The sequence below is a fragment of the Felis catus genome, chromosome C2 (genome assembly GCF_018350175.1).
Source record: "Felis catus isolate Fca126 chromosome C2, F.catus_Fca126_mat1.0, whole genome shotgun sequence".
NCBI classification, from domain to species: Eukaryota; Metazoa; Chordata; class Mammalia; order Carnivora; family Felidae; genus Felis; species Felis catus.
In genome coordinates this window covers 57,776,455-57,800,254 of record NC_058376.1, presented here as the reverse complement: position 1 = coordinate 57,800,254, position 23,800 = coordinate 57,776,455, and the positions used below count along the sequence as shown (strand labels likewise).

General features: G+C 39.8%; 1 protein-coding gene across 1 annotated transcript in view; it reads right to left on the bottom strand.

Annotated features, from left to right (window-relative positions):
- Window positions 1-964: 964 nt before the first annotated feature.
- NECTIN3 (nectin cell adhesion molecule 3) overlaps window positions 965-23,800 on the bottom strand; it is a 134,103-nt gene continuing 111,267 nt past the window's right edge. Inside the window, exons 8-9 of the mRNA XM_023260119.2 lie at window positions 10,118-10,180; window positions 965-9,353 (exon numbers count right to left, since the gene is read on the bottom strand). Of these exons, the coding sequence (XP_023115887.2) occupies window positions 9,174-9,353; window positions 10,118-10,180 (243 nt within the window). The 3' untranslated portion in view covers window positions 965-9,173. The remainder of the gene's footprint in view (window positions 9,354-10,117; window positions 10,181-23,800) is intronic.

The following is a 23,800-nucleotide window of genomic DNA, read 5'->3' as shown; positions in this document are numbered from 1 at the left end:
AAACAGGCTCCAGGCTCTGAGCTGTCAGCACAGAGCCCGACGCGGGGCTCGAACTCACAGACCGTGAGATCATGACCTGAGCCGAAGTCGGACGCTTAACCGACCGAGCCACCCAGGCGCCCCTGATGAAAATATTCTAACATTGATTGATATATTCCCACAACTCTGGAAGTATATGAAAAAAAAAAAACACTGAGTGTCATACTTTAAAAGGATAAATTTTATGGTATCTCAATTAATAAAAAAATTAAGTGGTTCCTAGACTTTGACATTTTAGAGCCTCCAGTCCCAAAACAAAATTCAGGGATCTATCATAGATACCAACTTCTTTTTGGTAAATAATAATATTTTCAAGGTTACTAGCTAGTACTAATATCATTTCATAAAAGAAAGTATATGTTAATACCTCAGGATTAATCAGGAATGAAGAATAATTGTTTAAGTGGAATACATTTAGCTTCACTAAAAAAAAGTATTAAGTAATCTTTACAAGTGTAACCTGTCACAGGTTCTAAAAAACATCCAATACTGCTTGAAGTATGAAAGTACTTCTGTTGCTATTTTTAAATTTCTAAAAAATTTTTATTAAATTTTTATTTATTTTTTATTTTAGAGAGAGAGAGCACACGAGTGGGGGAGAGGGGGAGAGGAGGTGTGAGAGAGAATCTTACGCACATTCCATGCTCAGCATGGAGCCTGAAGTGGGGCTTGATCCCATAACCCTGGGATCATGACCTGAGCCGAAAACAGAGAGTCAGACACTCAACGGACTGAGCCACTCAGGCGCCCCTTCTGTTGCTATTTTTAAAATCTTTTTTTTTTAATGGATTCCAGTACAGAAATTCATTATTTCTACAAAAGATGTTCTTCAAATCTTGAATTTTACAGTCATGTAATTAGGTTATCCATTTTTACATGCATTTCAGACATAACTGATTTGCCGATAATAAAGTAAATGAAAAACTTTAGTTGATAAAAACTTTATTCAAAACATGTCAAGAACCATAGAGTTCAAAAATAAAAGATAATTTCTGGTAACTTAAAAATAAAGAATATCTATAACAACCACATTAACCCTACTACTTATAATACAATCTTGAAAATCAAAGCTAATCTTTGTATTTCGATGTTTTGCCATATTTGAGCTAAAATCTTCCTCCTTACATCACTACACTGTTATGTAACCCTTTTAGTTTTAACACTTAAAAGACAATTTGAGCATTTTCTGACAAGCAAGAATATATACTATTGGTTCCTTCCTATACATAGTTCAAACGACTAGAAAACTAATTTTTACTAAAAATATTTTTAAAAAGAAAAAAAAGGGAAGAAACAGGTTAGTGAAATATTTTAACGAAAACAATGGGCAGATTAGTATTTTGAATTGAGCTGCACAAGAATACATTTTGACTTGAAGACTCTCCAGATTATTCGCTACACGTTTATATAGCACAGGACATTTGCAAAATGCTTTCCACCATTTATTAGTCAGAATTCACAACACCCAGGTGCTGTGAAATAGAAGAATTAACCTCAGCTTAAGTGGGGAAGCCAAGGCACAAGGTCAAATCTTCTCAGGGCCAGAGTGAGTCTCATTAGCTTCTGATTTCTTGTGTGCAAGGCCAAGTGCTTGTTTATGGAGTAATTTGTTCAGTGATGGGAGGAAAAGTAGGTAGGATTTGCTGTGGGAAAATTAGCTTTGGCTCTATAAGTAAAATGTTCAGAGCACGGATAAGATAGAGAGGACAATTTCAGTGTGAAAAGGGTTAATGGGAAGAAAGTTAAAACCAGAGTAAAGACTATTCAGACAGAGATCACTTTTCAGAAATAAAAATAGCAAAACAAGAATAGGAAAAGAATTAGAGCTCTAGAGTTTCTCATCTCTAAGCCAAGGAGCTTTTATAAAATCACTTTAAAAGTAGAACCTCTCTTGAAGACAACCCTTAAGCATCTTATTTTTGCCTCCACAAAGCCCCACGAGGTACAGAGTACTAATGTACAGAGTGAGACTGAGTACAGAAGTTAAGAGGTTAAGGCCACATGGAGACAGAATAGGCCGGAACAGATGTTATGTCTTAAAGCATTGGCTTAGAAATAGGAACAGAAGGTAGAGGATAAACAGGAACTTTTCTGGATGGACAAATGGAATAATCCAGGGATCCAGTAGCAACACCAGCTACTTAACATTTTTTTTACAAAAGACTTGGAACTTCAAGTACACAACGAAACCTAAGAAGACAAATGCTCTTCTGGGTATTGAAATACGCAACGTCTCATAAGACCATGCGAGAAAGCAGAGGCATAAACGAGCCACAGTATGGGGAAGTGCAAACTAATGCATTTAGGACAAAATACCGCTGCCTCTAGTTAAAATATGATAAACACCGAGCCATCAACATGACTTGCGAGGGGAATGTAATTTAGCCTCATCAGTGTTAGGGTGGATTAAGAAAAAATACTGGTCATTATCGGCAGCAGTATTAAAGACCAAAACAGTGGTGCCCATTCTCTTGGAAAAGCATGTGGAACCCTGGGCTTCATAGATCCACTGTGAGTTATTATGGGACATTAGGAACGTTTGAAGTATATTCCTAACCTTTGGGGGAGACACATGAAGCATCTCTTCATGGCTGTCAGACAGATTTGTAGCAGAATGGGTCACAGTTCTAAGCCGCTGTAGCAAATCTGATGTTCTGGAAGCCTCCCAGGGAGGCTTTCCCTCTGGGTGTCCCTCTAACCCACTGTCACAGTCCAATCCCATGTCATGATGATAAATACAACCGGTTTAGGTCATGATACCAAGGATCCTCTGGGCCATAGGGGCCCTGATAGTGAAAACTGGAAATGACAAGTGCTGGAAAAGACCTCAAGAGGGCAACTTTTCGTAAAGAATCTAGAATAGAGCCAGTTCTTTTTTATGCAAGGAGGTATGTAACTTGATACATATATATCATGGCCATAGCCCCCAAACACTGATTAGAATATTCTTGGGAAGGGACCGAGGGAAGAGATTTATTCCCAAGCATTGGCATGAAGAGTCCTTTTATTTATCGGTGGTGGTTTCCCTCCTCCCTGAGATACAGAAAGAACTTCCACATCAGGGTCTCAGTGGATAATGTATGATAAAAAGATATTTAGTGTCATCTGAATTTTTGATATGCTCTTTTATCCTAGTGCACTCCGCTCCAAACTTCCAAAATCAAACTGAAACTTGAGAATAACTTAGTAATGAAAATGCAGTAGAAATCAACCTGATATTTTATGTATTTTGACTGTCAAGGTAAGTATGGCCTTTCTTTTCCCACCTCTAACCTTTTTGCAGAGATGATTTTAAAGTAAATATAACATAGGCCTGAAATAGTGAAATGTTTGCAGACGTGAGGGTTCTTTTTGCATTTGTGAATGGAAAAATTTTTTTCAGCTGCAAATTTTAAGCGGACCCCTCTCCCCTCTGCCCATCTGTCTCTCACATACCACCTCCCCAGAATCCCCCCCACACCCCCCTGCAAGAAAGGAAAGATTGCCACTAAGGAGAAATGCCAACAGGTACGATAACGTGAGGAATCCTTAACAAATCCCGTTACACTCTATGTAATTTACATTGTTTAGGCATATGTTTATTAGCCTTACTATACACACTAGGAATGGTTAGTTAACATTTGAAGAATTTTACTTGAGGAACAACATCCTCCAAAGGTTTGTTAGCATTTGAAAAACTCCAGTCTCTTCAGAGGCTTCTACCACAAGAGCTTTATCAGTAATTAAACACCAGAGACCTTGTTAATAAGTAATTCTTTTCAATGGTCAAATTAGTAGTGTTAATTAGTAGAGGCCAAATAGTGCAGTGAACTTCACCCAGCCTTTCCATCGGCAGGTGTGAGGCTCCAGCAGCCCACTGACCCTGGATTCCTAGATTACTAACCTGTTCTGTCGCTAGCAGTTAAAACAGAATTGGGTCGCCTGACAGTGAATACACTGGAGTATTGCTGGATTTGCTTCTCGTAGAACCTTTGCATCAGATATTGTTGGGTTGCCCAGAAGAACAGAGTTGGGACATTTTCAAGCTTACAGCTTAACAGGCTGACTGGTACAGGATACCTGCTCGCTTATAAACATGAATGAGGCAGAAATTGGTCTAAAAGCTGATTCCAGTGTAAAATATCATCTGGTGAGGTTGGGGGGCGGGTGGGGGAGAAGAGCTACAGGCCTCACCCACCTCTACCTACCGAAGGCTACTAAAACAACCTAACAATTGCAAGTGGCCAAACCGGCCAAGTCCAGTGGCCAACAATTTTCTTTAATGGAGGAGACACAAATATCCTTATAGGTACAGTAAAATTAACCCAGGCACAGTCTACAGTTGAATAGGCTTGTAAATAGCAGCTTCTAGTTTATCAGAAGAACTCGAAGTCCCTGGTCCTCCTCCAAGATCTACAAAACAGTACAAGGATGAAGAACCTTGTCAGTTAAGCACAGAGCTGAGTCACTGCCAGCCTACTTGGCATTTCTACTTCATACCCTTCCTCCTCCTCCTCCTCTTCTTCTTCTTCTTCTTCTTCTCCTTCTTCTTTGTCTTCGTCGTCTTCTTTTTTTTTTTTTTTTTTTTTTTTTTACCAAAGCTAGCTAGTTTTCCCTCTATCCACTGTAAGAGTGCCACTACTTCCTGGGAGTTCAATAAAGGCGGGACGCACTAAATAGAGCAATCAGTGTATCAAAGAACAAAGTTAAGGAAGAGGCGTTAAAGTTGGTGCCCACTAAAACCGAACCAGCTGGGATGGAGTGGCCTTAACTGCTTGGTTGATTGTTTTTGCAGCTATGGTTAATCTAATGGAGATGAGCCTTTCTGAGCATCTTGAGAACTTCAGAAACTAAGTAAAAATGAGCATAGTCACTTCCTTTCATCTTAACATTTCTTATATATATTTTCCCCAGTGTATTTCCTTACACGTCTACTAAACAATCAACAAAATGTATTCCCTAGCATCACTCCCCCAAAGCAGATTTTAAAGAAGTAACAGCCGGCTGGTGGTTAGCATGACCTGTGGGTGTGCCTCATAGGAGTGTGAGACTTTCCATCCCCTGGAAGGGGGACAAAACAAGAGTTTGGTCCTCATCCGTGAGGGGATTCATGTAAGATTCTTGTCCGGGAGCCCTGACCATGCTACAAACTCAATAATGTCACTGTTATGTGTAGTGATCTGTAAACCAAGAGCAGCCACCGGTTATACAGCAACATACGCTTGCAATTTTAGACAAGGCCTAAAAGGTTAAGGCCCAGATATCAAGCTTTCCATAAGACAAAATAGTTATTATAGTAAAAGAAAGTACAAGTGCCACTTGGACTTGGCTATACTCAAATTGGGTCAAACTGAAATTTGCCTGTTACCACCTGGTTCTCCCCAGTGCTGGTGAGGGCACTGGAAGTTTAGGTTCAACATAGAAGAATAATAGAAGGTGTTTTCAGTTTGAAGGGAGCTTACGGTTTCCTATCTCACATTCCTGAGAGGCTGACAGGGAAGGTGTAACCTTTATGGATAGAGCAACTGATGCCCTAGAGAGATTAAGTGGCTTGTCTAAGTTTCCATGGCTAGAAAGGGTGAAGTTGGGAGAATCTGTTCTTTTGGTTCCTGGTGTAATAGTCTGTCCTCTACACCCCAGGGAATAAGACCCTTGAAGGGGGGCTCTATTATATATAAAGAATAGTACGAGGAGACCAGCCCAGTGCAGGGCAAGACTGTACAACGAAAAATAAAAGTCAATTTTCGATGACTATGAAAGAGAATTTAGGAAATCATCCTCAGAAGACAAAGAAACTGTACTATCCTTATGAGTAAATAAGGCCATAAAAAATTAATGAGGTAACCAGTTCATTTACTTTCTAGGACATGTTGTTAGTATCCACCACCACAGGGCGGTCTATCACAGGCTAAGAGTTTTGTTACAAGTCCAAAGAGCATAGACTTCTTCAAACTTAGAAAACAGAAGAAGGCCAGGAGAACCCTCATAGAAGAGAATTAATCTAAACTCACATCCCATTACGTCAGGCCGATCCTAGATGGTACAGATGCTTTACTCTGGAGTGGTGTGCAAAGAACCTGGGGACCCACTCCTGTGGCCACAGTGCACACTCCCGGAGCTGGGCTGCCTACAAAACAGGCGGCAAAGGCTGCGTGTCTGAGATGCAGCACACGCCCCCCGTTGAAATGTTAAGCTGCGGCCCTAAGTGGATAAGCGCTCTGGGGATTTATTTCTGTTTCATTGTGTTTTAGTAAACCAGTTATGGGAAGAGTATCTCCTATCAGCTGTGGATTTTAACACTCACTGACCTTTAAGAGTCTAACTTCCAAATTTAAATGGGGATCAACAAGTAGTCTAAGCTCCAAATTGAGAGATCGACAGACTAATTTTGGATGGCGTTTTTTTGGTTGAGGGACTGGCTGATCCAACCCTTTTATTTTTTTTTTTTTAATTTTTTTTTTCAACGTTTATTTATTTTTGGAACAGAGAGAGACAGAGCATGAACGGGGGAGGGGCAGAGAGAGAGGGAGACACAGAATCGGAAACAGGCTCCAGGCTCTGAGCCATCAGCCCAGAGCCTGACGCGGGGCTCGAACTCACGGACCGCGAGATCGTGACCTGGCTGAAGTCGGACGCTTAACCGACTGTGCCACCCAGGCGCCCCTGATCCAACCCTTTTAAAGCTCCTTTCTGTTGCACTCAGTATTCAGAGAGGACAGACAGGAGACACCAGGACAAGCAATTATACAGCTTATCTGACCCATGGAAAAGGCCAACAGCTATAGAATCTACCAGTTTGTTAAAAACTATTACAGCTGACAGAGAAGCAAAGAGGATACTGAAGAAGCTGTCTGTAAGAGGGGTGTCTATACCCTGAAATTTCTTTTCTGGAACTGCACCAAGAATGTTAAAAATTATATAGGGGGTTCTTCTTGGTAGGGACGGCTCTGAAGACAGGCCAAATGGCTCCGAAAACCCAGCTCTTCCATATCTAGTGCAAACAGACACCTCTTTACTGCCTTCAAGGTTCAATATAAACTTCTGTGATGCTAATTCAACAAGCTGCTTCTCAGCAGGACCTTAGAAACCATCCCTAACGTGGAAGACATTTTTAAAGCTTTTTAAAGGAAGTACGTCCCACTGAATCTCCTCCTCTGTAACATCTAGTATTTATAAAAACACTTCACTCTCCAGGAGAACTCTGACCAGAGTCATCTTTCTGTTGGAAAACAGTGGCAAGGATTCACGAACCTTCAGCCACACTAATTCGCTGATGGGATTCCATGGAAATGAAGTCAAGTATGTTTTGTGTCAGCTTGCTACAAAGGGCAGTAAACTCTAACTGAGGTAGGACAGTGATAGAGCAATGCGGTCCTTGGAATTTACCCTTTAATTCCATACAACTATGGCCTTTTAAATTGCCACAGCATTGGGTTAGAATTTAAGCGTCTTTACTGCCAGAATTGTCGCTCACCAAGACAACAGGGGCAGAATGTGTGACGACGGTAGAATGACCTGGATAAGTCGTCCGAAAAAGCACAGCAACTAAAAAAAGGAAACCAACATACAAACAAGAACGAGAGCCAGCACAACGTGAATCACAAGGTGTCTTTGGTATCTCATTAGAAATCTGTGTTAATATTCTCCCGTCCTCCTGAAACTTCGGTTGGAAATGTGTACTCTTTTATTAGTCCTTATGTCATTCTTTCCTAATATGTGACAAGTCGGTAGTGTTTTTAATATCTGTGACATACCTCTCATCTTCCAGAACACACAGTAAAACAATGCTTTCCTTAAGATGTGAAAAGAGTGATTGACATTTGCGCATGTACCTGGGCCCCCCTCCTCTGCTCCCTCCATTATAATTACTACCTTCAATCTCCGTGGGGATACATTGGCAAAGGGAAGTGAGAAAACTCAAGACAGACATTTGCAGGCACCAAAGTGTTGCACCGGTAAGTCTGTCACTATATTATTTGCTTTTTAGCATCTCTTCACCCTTGTTGACTGGGTAAACTTGGGGCTGGGGGAGGATAAAGGATAACATGGGGGTTTAGCACATAGGCCATATTGCCCTTTCTTTTTTTTTTTTTTTTTTTTTTTTAATTTTCAAATTTTCTACCTGGCTCTTAAGAGCAGGAGTTATTTCACGGTGATTTTGCAGCAGGCTTTTCTGAGGTAGATAAAACATGGATGAGAAGTAGTCTGAAGAAGCAGAGGGTAGCTGAAGCCTGTGTGGAGAGGATTAGCTGGAAAGGAATTTCAGAAGTGAAAGCTGAGCTTGTCATATACAATACTACAGCAAAGAGGGACAGGGCTCAAGGCCGTCCACCATTTAGATGAGGCTTTTAGAATTTAATAGGTGGGAAATAGGCTAATCTGGCTAGGAAATAACAGAACTGTGGGAACAACAACAGGGCAAGAGAAGAGTCTTAGCACACAGCTAATCGAGACTGGTCAGAGAACGGCGCGAAATTTGTATCCCTCAGGACCTTAGTGATCAAGAAGGAACATATATTCCAATTATCACAAGACTTTAAAAGCAACCAACAGGCTTGAAGGTTTAAACTGCTTTCTGTTGTTGTTTTTTGGGATAAAGAGCAAATTCTGCCTCTTTCCTCAGGCCTCCTGTTTGTACACAGGTATTGTAATTGCATTAAGCACATCAGGGAAAGCCAAATCCCAGTGAAATAATTAGTGAAATGGATTTTGAACTCCTTTTTTTTTTTTTTTTTTTTTCCCCCCTGCTCGCTTGAGTTACAGATAAATAGGCTGGCCTTCCTGAAACCCTACAAAGTTAACACTCCCAGCTGGGGCCTTCCTTTCTGGAGAATCACTGTTGCCATCACAGGCAGATATTCTATGTTTCAATGAACGTGCCGCTGTAGGCCAAATGTTAGTAGTTAAACACTATCATCACAGAAACACACAAAGCTAGAGTCAAGTTCACAAACACAGCCGGTGGCTAAGAAACTCTTAATGAAGGAAACCAAGTTGCTATTGGCTTGAAGCCATTCATCGCGACTTCTGATACACATAAACTGGGATTGTTTTACACGAGGGAGAATAAGATAAGAACCACTGTCCTCAGTTTCTCTCTCCAGTCGAAGATCGAACATTTCGTTAGGACGTCCACCGGGAAAAAAAGAGGGAAATCACACATAATGTTCTCGGGGGTTGATGTACACTCTCTCAGGGTCGTTGCTTTGACGATGCTTGCCCGGGCTCCGGTCTTTCTGGCATATCTGATTGTAAAGGGGGCACATCTGCTGGATCCCAGCTTCCCCCACAGGATTCTCATCTTCATAGTCCACTCTCCTGCGACTTAGCCCATTCTAAAAATTCAAATATTGCTTATGTTAGCAGAGCAGATGTTTGCATCTTTCTAGCACTTTGGTCAAAACAGGCAAGAACTCGATTCATTAGAGTCTGTGTCTCTGATTCGTTATCCCACAGGCTACTGAATGGCAAGGTAAAGTTCAACTTCTTACCACTTTCCAGTCATTTGTTGCTTACAATACCTGGATAAGAGTCACAACATCTGCTAAATAGAAAATTATGACTAACGGGGATGATAGTCAGTTTCAGGTTTCGAGATTTGGAACTGGTATCAGTTAAACTAGGGAAGAACAAGGTTGTAAACTCCGGGGAGTCCCTCAGCAAGGCTCAAGCTTGGAAAGCATGCATGAAATATGCAGAGAATTAAATCAAACAGGCAAAACAAAACCAAATGAAGCCTCAAGATTCAGAGTTGGGGAATTAGGGAAAAGACACAGTGAAACGAACTGGTATTTGACCACACGTCCAACACAACTGAGAGTCAGAAACGCTGTCACGGCTGACACCATAAAATGAACCCCCGTGATGCTCTGTGATGTCTCTGGTACTGACCCCTCCGCCCAGTTATTGGTTTCTTAAACCCTGAGTACTTCTAAACGGCCAAGCAAGCTCAAGGACTTGACAAGATCATACTATAGATGCTCAGATGGCAGAGAGGTGAATACAATAAACTTTCGTGGAAATCAAATGACATTTCAGTCGGCATGGGAGACACCAGTTCCACCTGGGCAGACCCCCACGGCAGGACCCCGTTACTTACAGAGTGCTGGAGGCCGCCCACCTCTCTTTCTCGGAACTGAGTCTGCAGAGGCAAGTGTTCGGTCTGGAGGAAGAAGACAGAACAAGACACACGCTTTAAAGCTCCAAGCACATGGTGAAACACATCAACCCAGACCATGAAGAAGCCTATTTTTAAAAGAGCCAATCATGTCTCATCACATGTGTGCCAGGTAAGCAAATGTTCCTTCGGAGGGGATGAGCAACATTTCCTGAGAGCTGTCTCTCTCCTGACTCTAGACTTCTTCTGGAAGGAAGAAAACATACAGAAGATCCGCTGCAAGAGGTCTCATGCAAAGTTACTCATATCTTACCCGAGGGAGGCCTCAGCACAGAAGAATCTGATACTTGGAATCGGCTTTAAAAGTGGTCTGGGGTGGTAAGGAAAGGTTATTTTTTGTCCTTCTCTATAGAGGTATATATACGGCCACCCTTCTGGTCCTGCCAGCTACTCTCTGCCCCCAACCCTGCCCAGATCATAAAGGGGATTCCTCATTTTCAAAACCCACCCTAGGAAGAATCTCTCTCTGCTTCCCCTTGGCCTATAAATGCATCCTTACCCTTGGCCTCCAGGTCATATATTACCTCTTCCAGGAAGCCTTGCCCAAAGCGTACATTATTGCCATTATTTGTTTATATTTGCTTGTCTCCTTCACTACACTGAGGTGCTAGTTGGGAGTATTTTACAAACATTATCTCATTTATAATCTCTCTAAAACTTCTATAAAACTGATGCTTTTATTTTACAGAAGACTGAAACGGAGGCTCAGAGTGGTTCAGTAAGGTGTCTCCGGTCACACAGCTGGAAGTGGAGGACTGTGATTCACACGTGGCTCTGTCTGAATCCTAAGCCTATATTCCTATATCCCCTACTTCTAACCCAGTGTCTGGAAAATAGATGTTTCATAAATATAACAGAAGAATGCCTGAAAGTCCCAGCATGTGGGCGTATCTATCAAAATGCTCTCCCTTCACTGCCTTTCCTTATGCTGTCCTTTCGGCATGGAAGGTCCGTCCCTTTGCCTCTGACAGCTGAAATACTACCCATCCATCTTGGCCTGACTGAAGTCACCTTTTTTCCCCTATAGGGTCCATCAAAGTTCATTTCTTTGCTCCAATGTGCCTATTGTTCGTGTGTTTCATAGCACACATCACTGCTCTATCTGATATCTGTACCTTTCAACCCCAGTAAAGAATGAGCCTTCCTGGCCATCCTCTTCCACCTCCACACCCTGGCCTGTGGTTCGGCAACAGTAGGAAGTTAACAGTTAACTGATGAATTTACTAAACTCTAAACTATCAATTCTTGATATCCCATGTTAAGGTTGTCCGAATTATAAATCATGTCCAGCATGTATGTTCCTCCTGTCATATTCTGCTTGATTCTAGGGTGCTTCCCACATGCGTGACCATGTGATAATTGACCGCACATCCTGGTAAATGTCCAGTTTCATGGATGTGTGACCAGTCACACAGGGCCTTGCGTTCAGGACCCATTTGGGGGCTTAATGCTCTGTGGTTGCCATCTTAAGATTTCTTAATATTTTATTGTGAATCCATGTTTTATAAGTAGTCTAATGAAACAATGGAGCATGACTCAGTGACCTGTGGCCTCAACTCAAGGTTGTCCTCTCCTGATGCTTGTGTTTGATTTGGTTCTCGGCTGCCACTTCCTGACCGTAATGTTCCAGATCCCCCTTGCTTTCCTCTCCCTGTCCCTGTCCAGTGACTCTGCCATTCTCTGATCTGGCAGGGGCCTGAGTGCTGGTCCAAGGGGGTCAGGAGTGCATGCCCCCTGCCTGCATCACGGTACTTCTGGCAGGTGGCTGGAGGACCCGTCTCAGTAAGGGCAAGCCTCTGACCCCCTTGGTTATCGCCATCTTGACATTGTATAGTTTTCAACAAGAGGCTCTGCATTTTCACTTTGCACTGTGCCTCATAAATTATGTACCTGGTCCTGGTCCAAGAAAAATAGATTTGGGGGGGAAAAAAACTCCTAAAATTAAAACTAGCATCTTGTTTGTTTGTTGTTTTAGATGATCCCAGTTGCTATTCCCCTTGTATCAATACTGGTAATCGAGGGCGCCTGGGTGGCTCAGTCGGTTAGACACTTCAGCTCAGATCGTGATCTCGCACTTTGTGGGTTCGAGCCCCATGTTGGGCTCTGTGCTGACACCTCAGAGACTGGATGGAGCCTGCTTCAGATTCTGTGTCTCCCTCCTTCTCTGCCCCTCCCCTACTCGTGCTCTGTCTCTCTCTCAAATATAAAATAAACATCAAAAAACAGTACTGGTCATTGAGAAATTATTCTACATCAGTGCTGTATCTAATTGGAAAGAGACAGGGCAGTTAGAAGCTTCCCTATAGAAGGGGCGAGTGCCTTTCTTCCTGCTGGTGCAGGGTGTAGAAATCAAGGGTGCAGTTGATACTGAAGGAGTCCACAATCTAGAAATACAGAGATCAGAGCCTCAAGAGTTCAAAACAGGTTTGGTTGGAGTACCATGTTTATGCTATAAAATTCCAACTGGCGAATTTAGTATGACCAGAAAATAAATAATCGTTCACATTTTCCTGAACACTCAGGGTATACTTGTATCTGATCGTTGTCGGTGAAACACAGTAACAAACTTTAAGTCCTTGGAAGCCAGTGTTCATGGAGGGCACAATGAATGATGCAGCACCAATAGTAACACTATAACCAGTGTTAATTAATAGTATTAGGGAATTACAGAGGCAAGAAAATCTGTTTTGTTTCAATATAAAGAGATTTCAAAGAGCCATGGCTTGCTTTAGGAGATATAATAGCACTGTTAACATTTTTTTTTAATAGTAGGAGACATAAAATTAGCCAGAAGTGGTACATTTGAAAATAAAAACAAGAGAGTTTCTAGACCTGAACAGGAAGAAATGGTGCCTGGACACTATACATAATATTCACTTTTACAGAAGGGATGACAAGCATATGTGTAAGTTCCTTTTTTTCTATCCAGTGCTGTAAACATTCACTACCAAACCACTATCCCTCCTGTGAGCCCATGAATTGTGTAATGTAATATTTAACCAAATTCTATGAACAGAAGCCCCACACATCGTAGGGATCAGGGATCAGGGTTGTAGAGAGCATGCTACCCTTGCCTCTGCATGGTACAGCTGTCCAATTTCTGACAAGAGACATAAAGGATTTAATTTAATCTAATGGTGGGTGGGTACATGTGTTCTATTTCTGCTACTCCCCGAACTACCTGAAATGTTGAATATCTGACTTAAAAAAAAAAGGTTAATCACTAGTATATTGAAAACTGTCTTGCATAATACCTTACTTATGTTTGGTGCTTAACATACAAGTATGAATTACTCATGATATTTTAACTAATGGAATCATAGCATATATCATTCTATTACTCTTCCAGTTTTTCCTAGAAAGCCTTGGGCTACTGTGAATCTCTAACACGTATTTTGATTTCCCTACAGGCATGTACTACCTTGTAACAACTTCTATTGAGCTACAATCCATAGGCACTTTCCTCACTTACTAGTCATGTAGACTTTCTGGCTCTAATGCTTCTTCCTTATAATGAAAACTGATACATTTTTACTTCTGCTTCCAGTCATGATGGAGAACTAATACCAGACTAGCCCTTCTGCCATAAGTCACTAGAAAACTGGACAAAATATATGAAACAACAGTTTTCAGACACCAGATAACTGTGCTGCACAGGACTGGGAACTCAGATAATAGAAACACACACACACACACACACCACACACACACACACACACACACACACACACACACACGGTGATCCTCTAACAGTCCTGGAGACTATCTGATTTTTCTGCTCATTTGGGAAGAGAAAAACCCAAGAAAAGCACTGCTGAGCTGAGGGAACAGACTTCAGCACTCAGGCAAGCTGAGGTACTGTAATCTGTGGGACAGGGTATTGAAGAGGAGAATCCTCATTGGACATGTGAGACATTCAGTACAGAACCCAAGGTCATGCTTTAAAAGTAAGGCTAAAATAGCTCTAGGACACAGAGTGTTCCAGAACCACCCTAACAAAACTTAAAAACAAGCTTCCAGAAGATCAAGTTGATCTTAAAGTCAATTAACTGACTGCCAGAAAATAACCCAATTCTTATTAAGGAATGATAGCAAAATTCAAATAATTGATAATATAACATTCACAATGTCCAGCATCCAATTAAAACATACTGAACATGAAAAAAAAGGAGACAAAATAAGTCAATAGAAACAAAACCCAGTATGACACATATGGATTTAATAGACCGTAACTTTTAAACACTTATTATAAATATGTGTAAGGAGGGATGCCTGGGTGACTCAATCGGTTAAGCATCTGACTTGAACTCAGGTCATGATCTCATGGTTCATGAGTTTAGGCCCTGCATTGGGCATGGGTTCCTGGGTCAAGCTCCACCCTGACAGTGCAGAGCCTGCTTGGGATTCTCTCTCCCACTCTGCCCCTCCCCTCTTCATGCTTTCTCTCTCTCTCTCTCAAAATAAATAAACATAAAAAAATAAATATGTATAAGGATATTTAAAAATATGAATATGAGGGGCGCCTGGGTGGCGCAGTCGGTTAAGCGTCTGACTTCAGCCAGGTCACTATCTCGCGGTCCGTGAGTTCGAGCCCCGCGTCAGGCTCTGGGCTGATGGCTCGGAGCCTGGAGCCTGTTTCTGATTCTGTGTCTCCCTCTCTCTCTGCCCCTCCCCCGTTCATGCTCTGTCTCTCTCTGTCCCAAAAATAAATAAAAACGTTGAAAAAAAGAAAAAAAAATTAAAAAAAATATGAATATGAGAATCAAAAACTATGAAAAGAACTGAAAAGAACTTCTAGAACTGAAAAAATACAGTGTCTAAATTGAAAAAAGTCACTGCATGGCCTTAATAGACATTGCAAAAGAAAAGATTAATGCATTTGAAGATAGAAATTATCCATACAAGTAGATGGGGGAAACAGCTGAAAAAGAACATAGCTTTTGTGGATCTGTGGAATAATATCAAGAAATCTATCATTTGTGTAACTGGAATCACAGAAGGAAGGAAAGACAGGAAAACGGTATTTGAAGAGCTGTTAAAATGTTCTAAATTAGATGAAAAATACACCTATAGTTCTAAGAAGCTCAATGAATTCCAATAAAGGTAAACATAAAGAAAACTACTCTAATACATTTCAAACTCAAATTGCTGAAAACAATGACAAAGAAAATCTAAGATATTGTCGGAGGAAAAAGTAAGAAATAAAAGATAAGAATTATCACTGGCTATTCACCAGAAAAAGGTGAAGGTCAGAAGACATGAAGCTAAAATACTAAAGCACTGAGTAAAAAACCAAACAAACAAAGTCAAACTACAATTCCATATCCCACAAAAATATTTTTTTTTCAACGTTTATTTATTTTTGGGACAGAGAGAGACAGAGCATGAACGGGGGAGGGGCAGAGAGAGAGGGAGACACAGAATCTGAAACAGGCTCCAGGCTCTGAGCTGTCAGCACAGAGCCTGACGCGGGGCTCGAACTCCCGGACCGCGAGATCGTGACCTGGCTGAAGTCGGACGCTTAACCGACTGCGCCACCCAGGCGCCCCTCCCACAAAAATATTTTAAAACAAAGATTAAATAAAGAAATTTTCGGACAAGCAAAAGCTAAGAAAAGTTGTTATCAGCAGACCTGTACCATAAATAATGTTATGGGAAAGTACTTTGAGTTGAATAAAACCGATTCCAAAAAAAAAAAAAAAAAAAACTTCATCAATTCTTAAATTTTTAAAAAAGATACATTATAGTGTAAAACAAAATTAGTAAGAATATATTGTCAGGCTCGTAACAAATGGAGAAATAAAATATGCAAGAATACGAAGGAAGGGAAGGCGGAAATTGAAGTACAGGTTGTGTTCAAGTTCTTACAGGATACATGAGGTAGTATTTATATTAAGGTAGATAGTGACAGATTAAAAATGCATATGCTGGGGTGTCTGGGTGGCTCAGTCAGTTAAGCATCCAGCTGTGGGTTAGGTCATGATCTCATGATTCACGGGTTCAAGCCCTGTGTTGGGCTCTGTGCTGACAGCTCAGAGCCTGGAGCCTGCTTCAGATACTGTGTCTCCCTCTCTCTCTCTGCCCCTACCCCACTCATGCTCGCTCTCTCGCTCTCTCTCGCTCTCTCTCTCAAAAATAAAAACATTAAAAATTTTTTAAATAAAAAATTTAAAAAAAGGCATATGCCAAAACCCAGAGGGATCACTAAAAAAAGTAAAACAAAGAGGTACAGCTAATAATTCAATAGAAGAGATAAAAAATGCTAAAAACTCTCAGTTAATTTAAAAGAAGATAGGAAAAGAAAGGAAAAGGATCAAAGAACTGACGGGACAAATAAAAAGCAAATAATAAGGTGGTAAACTTAAGCCCAACCATGGCAATAAATATATTTAATAAGAATAAAGATTGCTATCCAAGTCAGGGATTTTCAGACTAGGTAAAGCAGCAACTCAACTAGATGTTAGCTTTGTGAAATGAATTTTAATTTTGTTTTTATTTATTTTCGAGAGACAGAGACAGAGCACAAGTTGGGGAGGGGCAGAGAGCAAATGAGGCACAGAATCCGAAGCAGCCTCCAGGCTCTGAGTGTCAGCACAGAACCTGATGCGGGGCTCGAACTCACAAACCGTGAGATCATCACCTGAGCCGAAGTTGGACCCTTAACTGACTGAGCCACCCAGGTCCCCCTGAAATGCATTTTAAATATAAAGACATAGTCAGGTTAAAGTAAGATAACAGAAAAACACATACCATGAAAACATGATTCATTAAAGAAAAGTTTAAACTTCAGTGGCTATAATAATATCAAAGTGACTGCAATACAAAAATACCAAAGACAAAGAAGAATCTTTCATAATGATAACAGGATCAACTTATCAGGACAACATAGTATAACAATCTTAAATGTGTGTATACCCAATAAAAACACATGAATAACAGAACTGAAAGGGGAAACAGACACATCCACAAATATAGTTGGAAATACCACTCCACTCTCAATAACTGATAAAAATGTAAACTGAAAATCATTACATATAAAGAATACTTGAATGACGTGACCAGTCAGTGTGACTTAATTGACATTTTAAAATACTACACTCAACTACAGTAGAATATACATTTGTTTTAGTGCACGCGGAACATTCAGTAAGATAGACCATAGCTGTGCAATAAAAGTCTCAAATATTTACAGGTTTTGAAATCCTACACACACACACACACACACACACACACACACACACACACACACACACACACAATATATATATATGTTATGTATATATATATATGTAATATATATATTAAATAACAGAACTTAGTGAGCAATCAGCAACAAAGACATAGTTGGAAAACTCAAAAATATTCAGAAGCTAAACAACATGCTTCTAAATAACTCAATGGCCAAAGAAGAAATAATAAGGGAAGCTAGAAAGTATTTTCAATTGAATGAAAATAAAATTATAACATACCAAACTTCTGGGATTTTGAAAAACGAATTGGTTAAAGAAAAGTTTATAGCTTTAAATCCTTGTATTAGAAAAGACGAGAGGTCTTAAATTAATGATCTAAACTTCTTCAAGCAGCTGGGAAAAAAAAGAGCAAATTAAATCCAATGGAAGTTGAAAGAAAGAAATAACAAATAGTGAAAAATCAATAAAAAATGGGCAAACACTGAACAAAATTAATGAAACCCAAAAAGCTGGTTCTTTAAAAAGATTAAAAAAAATCGGAAAACCCCTAGTAAGAAAAAAAGAGAAAACACAAACCAATATCAAGATGAAAAAGATAACAGTACAAATGATCTCATATACGTTAAAAGAATAAAAAAGATGTGTTACGAATAATTTGATGACAATTTCAAAAACCTAGATGAAATGGATAAATGTTTTGAAAGACACAATTAAAATCCTTATCATAGAGAAACTCCAGGCCCAGATGGAATCACTGGTAAATTCTAGCAAACAATTAAAGGCATCTTAAATTCCTTCTACAAATGAGGGGGAAAAACCAAAACCCCCCCAAAAAACAACAACAAAAAAAACCCTGCTTTGTAACTCCTTTTATAAGATCAGCATAATCCTGGTGCTGAAACCAAAAATATTATTTAAAAAAAGAAACTGAAGATTTTTATTCATAAAATCCCAAAACCTGAAATGAAAATAGCCCTCGAAAGTTGAACGAATAAACAAATCAAAGTATATTTATAAAATGGGATACTACACAGCCATGAAAGGAAATTTATACATGCAACAACACTGATCTCAAGAATATTATGCTGAGCAAAAGAAATTGGGCACAGAAGGAGCACACTGTTATTCTCTTTATGTGAAGTTCTTTTTTATTTTTATTTTTTAAAGCATAACTAACGTACTGTGATAGAAATCACAGTAATGGCTGGGGCGCCTGGGTGGCTCAGTCTGTTAAGCGTCCCACTTCGGCTGAGGTCAGATCTCACGGTTTGTGGGTTCGAGCCCCGTGTCAGGCTCTGTGCTGACAGCTCAGAGCCTGGAGCCTGTTTCAGATTCTGTGTCTCCCTCTCTCTCTGCCCCTCCCCTGTTCACGTTCTGTGTCTCAAGAATAAATAAACACTAAAAAAAAAAAAAAAAAAAAGAAATCACAGTAATGGCTGCCTGAGGCAGGAGGCGTTAGGAGGATGGAGGTGGAGGGTATGTACGACAAATTATTTGGGTCACAGAAATGTTCTTGATTGCAGTAGTGTTTACATGAATGTATACATTTGGCAAAGCATTTCAAACTGTATACTTAAAATGGAGCACAGTATTATATAAGTTATATCTTAGTGAAGTTGAATATTAAAAAAACAAACACTGTACCTTCCATTTTATCATAATTACTCTATTTTGGAGAAATGTGTAGGGAGGTAAAGTAGAATGAGAAGTCATTGACACAATCTGGAATGTGGCATGATACTAGTACCTAGTAAGAGCTCAATAAATACTTCATCACAGATGGCCGTCAATACCGGTGTTTCACGGCTATAATATCCAATTGCTTGCTTTGTTCTAGTGACTGAGTCCGATTCCATAGAGATGATTTCACTATACTAAAGGAGTAACACATGAAGAAATGGCTACCATACATAATTCACCAAATATGGATTCCTTAAGGCATAAAGTATATTACATTCCTATCTATTTAATACCTTTCTGAAAGAAATTGTAAAATATTACTAAAACTGTGAACCAAAAGTCGATTTTCCCTTTCCCTTCATTTTTAATAACTCCGAGAGTGCTGACGTGCTACATGAGCAACAACTCTAAAGACTGTGTTGTAATCAAGCGAAATTTACAACATTAATTAGGCACTTGTTTAATGAGATACATAATTGTTACTGTTCTCTGTGATAATTACCCATAAGGGTAAGCTATTCACATGAATGTCTCTTATTACAGTAGACCCTTGGCATTCACCGATTTAACATTGCTGGTTTTAACCATTCATGAGTGAATCTTAAAAGGTTATGATAGGTTGTAAGGTTGTAATTTGTAATTTTGTTGAGACACAAATTTGAATCAAGACCTGGGAGGTTTCTGTGATGGGATAATCATTTAGCTAGTTAATGAGCTTAGCAACCGCTCAATATCCACTTTTCAATGTGTCTTTGTTATTCTCAACTCATATATATGAGTTTTATAAAAGATAGAGGTATTTAAGAAGGTAGGAGTTTTCAAAAGCCTGTGAAGTATCCTGTGTGAATGTCAATGAGGAACGCTGTGTTATTAATCCAACTTTTCCTTTTAAGTTTAGAAATGTTTCCTCATTTTTTAGTTAATTCTTATTTCTGCTGTATCTACAATCAGTCATGACCAATACAGATTGCCACTACACATTATACAGGTTAAATGTATAAAGTCTGTCTGGATCTTAGTCCCCAAGACATGAGATTTATTTACTTACGACTCCTCTTTCCCAATGTCTGGGAAGTAAGGTTCATCTCTATGTTCTGTCTGAACATGCCATCCTATAAATCCTTTCCTGTTAACCCTGAGAGACAGCGAGGTTTTCACATGGTGCTATCACACAGTAGATGATCAATAAACACTTGTTGATGTATGATCCATGTACAGGACCTGCTGTGACTCCCACTCTTAGTGGTCCCCACAGAGGTCTTGGGTGCTGGCACATGTTGGGAAACCTGTGCCAGTTGGGATTAGAAACCCTGGAAACCCTAACTGCAAGGAACAGGGCAGAGTTATATCTGAATTGGTTCGCGAGAAGGGAGTGAACTCCATGGAATTAGGTTCTAGATCCTTTATACTCAGCAATCTATAAAGAAAGATAGGAGAAGGTCTAGAAAGAAGTTGGCTCAATATTGCCAACATGATGAAAAACAGATACCACTCCATTCAGCTTAGACAAAAGAACAATTATAACTTGTAAGGACTGACAAAAGATTCTTCCCCTACTCCCTGCTGCTTACAGGAGGTATTGTACGCGATGCTTTAGAGGTACTCATATTCTCAGACTACCACCTTGAAGTAATTCTATCATTGTTCCCATAATAGAGATGGGAGCTGAGGCTTAGAGGGAAGAAGCCATGTTTCCACGTTTGTAGAGCTAAGATTCAAATTCATCTTAATAGAATTCCAAAGTCTGTGTCTGAAACCATCATACAAAATTGCCCATCTTCCTATCTTGGGTTTATCACGTTTCTTCCTAACTCGACTGGAGAAAGGGAGACGGAAAAGCAGGAAGACACTGAGCATCTGAAAGGGGAGAGGACATAACCTAGAGGAAAGAGTGGCGGTGCTCAGTACTTGCTAGCTCTGACACCTGCTCTGGGTTATCTTCATCTCAATTGTCGAATAAAAGCTACAGCCTAAGTTATCTCACCTCCTGCTTGGGCTCCGGCCTCAAAGGAAAACAAAGACAAGGCTTTTCTTGAGACTCTCAGAGTTTTTTTATCTGCTCCAGCCCAGGGCTGAACACAGAACAGTCATTCACTATAGGATAATATTCTTCAAAATTAATTCAGAGGGCATTTTCCCTCCAGTTTTATTTATTTATTTATTTATTTTTTTCAACGTTTATTTATTTTTGGGACAGAGAGAGACAGAGCATGAACGGGGGAGGGGCAGAGAGAGAGGGACACACAGAATCGGAAACAGGCTCCAGGCTCTGAGCCATCAGCCCAGAGCCTGACGTGGGGCTCGAACTCACGGACCGCGAGATCGTGACCTGGCTGAAGTCGGACGCTTAACCGACTGCGCCACCCAGGCGCCCCTCCCTCCAGTTTTATTGTTTGCCTATACTCTTCAGTAATATACTTAGCACCTTAAAATGCAATGTCCACTTCGTTAATATCTCAGATTAAAGACTTCAGTGAGGCAGGTACAAGAAGAAATGACTACAGAATGCCCTTACCTCAAATGTCCTTACTCTCCAAATGTATGCTTCAGTCATGAGGTTTATTTATAAGAGGGAAGAATATTAGATAATTTATCTCACAAGGTAACACTGGATTTTGCTCAAGTCACCAGAGAATTATCACAGCCTGGTGGCTGTTGAAAACATTGTATTGTCCAGAAGGAAGACAGCGTTCCTTCTTATCATTGGCAAATAAATTTCATTACCTCTACTGAGTATACATTCTAGATTCTAATTTTTCAAGGTGAAATTTGATGACACGTTTTAATGAAAATTCTTATCTTGGGTTTGGTCTCACTTAATCCTTACATTAAAATATACAAGAAAGTGATACTTCACCTAAATTATAATATGTTTGCCCAGCCAAGTATCTAATTAAAGCAGACAGATGATAAAGGTGAGGGGAAATTATTTGTGGGCAAACTAGGCACCCACATATAATGCTAATATGTCCCCAATCATAAATCCTACCCATTTTCAGGACACAAATCAAATGATTATGCATTCATGTGCACTACTTTCCATAAGTAAATATTTTAACATCAGAATCCTATGCTGTCCTGATCACAATGAGCATCTTTGCTCTTCAGACCCTTGTCCTTGTGCTGTACCATATTACCCACTCATACCACTTCATTTCCAAATTTTCCCACAAGGTAATCCTTCTTCAATTTAGGGCTATTAGTGTAATTTCATCCACATACCCAAATACTCCCAAAGAAGATATTAATTGTTTCTTCTGCATCAAAGTATGCACCCCAAGCTGTTCCGTGCAAAAATATTGTCCATCATCCTGTTATATGCTACCTTGTGAAAAGATGTATTCTCAGGGAAAACATGACAAAGATCATCCCATGTCTGGGTTAGTTGCTGTGACGGTCAAAATTTTACATGCTAAAATAAAAAACAAACTCTAATTCCTCTCTAGAAACTATTAATATGGCCCTCCCCAAATCTCATATTTAATCCAATACCTAAGTAGAACTGAAAAAAGATAACCAGTAAGATTTTCTTTGTAGTTAATAATTATGCTATTCTTAGCAAAAAAGGATTAAAAAAAAACCTAACAAGAGTCTCCTAAAATCTTCAATACTGAACTTATTTTAGATTGTGAAACAAAAGGCAACATACTAAATATAGAACATCACTATTCTCTTATCCCTTCCTATTGAAAGGTGAGCTAATATAGGAATCATTTCCCTTACCAATAATCTACTTTTGCCATTGAGAGTGTAATTAAAAACTAGAAAATAAAATATGGAAAGGTCTTATCTGTTTGTTTAATGGTTACTATCCCACAAACCATCTAAGGGATCTCTTAAACATATTTAGTTGAAAATTGCATGTATTTTTCTTTGGGGTATTAAATTTCATGGAATGGTATTTTGTACCATTTTCCTGAAAGGAAAATAGAAAATATAGATAGTGTGCCCTATTTCTTCTTCTGAAGGAAGATAACCTAATAACAGTAAAGAAGATGAGACAGAAAGAGAAATCATCTGCTACGGAAAACTAATATTAACCTTCAGGGACAGCAATTTTGTAAATATAAAACCCAGAGTAGGCAGTTTTGTTTGAATTAGAGAAGTAACTGTAATCCCGGCTTGGCATTTCCCTGCACGCAGGCACTAAAGTCTTGAGCGAGCTGCACAAAGGCACCTTGGGCTAGAATTCAGCTCATGAATTAAGCACGACCAGAACACATCAGTGACTGGGATGAAGGTTCACAGAGCCGGTGCTGTGAGAAGGAAAGTGAAGCAGGTGATACAGAAGGAGGGGAATCCTTCCAGTGGAGATACGTTGCTTAGCTAATAAAATGCATCACGGTCTTTTTTAGGTCTTCAATTTACCCTACACTTGCAGTACTGAACGTTTACACAGTGATATGCTCTTATTAGATACTACTCTTCTTTGAGGCAAGAAACACTGCTTGTAACAGTGAACAATGGTTAAAGTAGCATTTTGTCTTTGTGCACATGTAATTTAAATGACCAGAGTTTGGATGTTTTCTATTAGCCCACTAGCAACCACAAGTAACAGGTCATCTACTTGGTTACTTGTCTATGGCATTGTGGAATTCATAGATGCCACTGCAAGGTGATGTTCCTTCACTTGAGAGTGAAAGGACTCAGTCACTCCTTTAAGACGTGAACATTTCCATTATTTAAGACTAAGAAATAACTGTGTACTTTTGGAGAAACAATGGAGGGAGTGAAA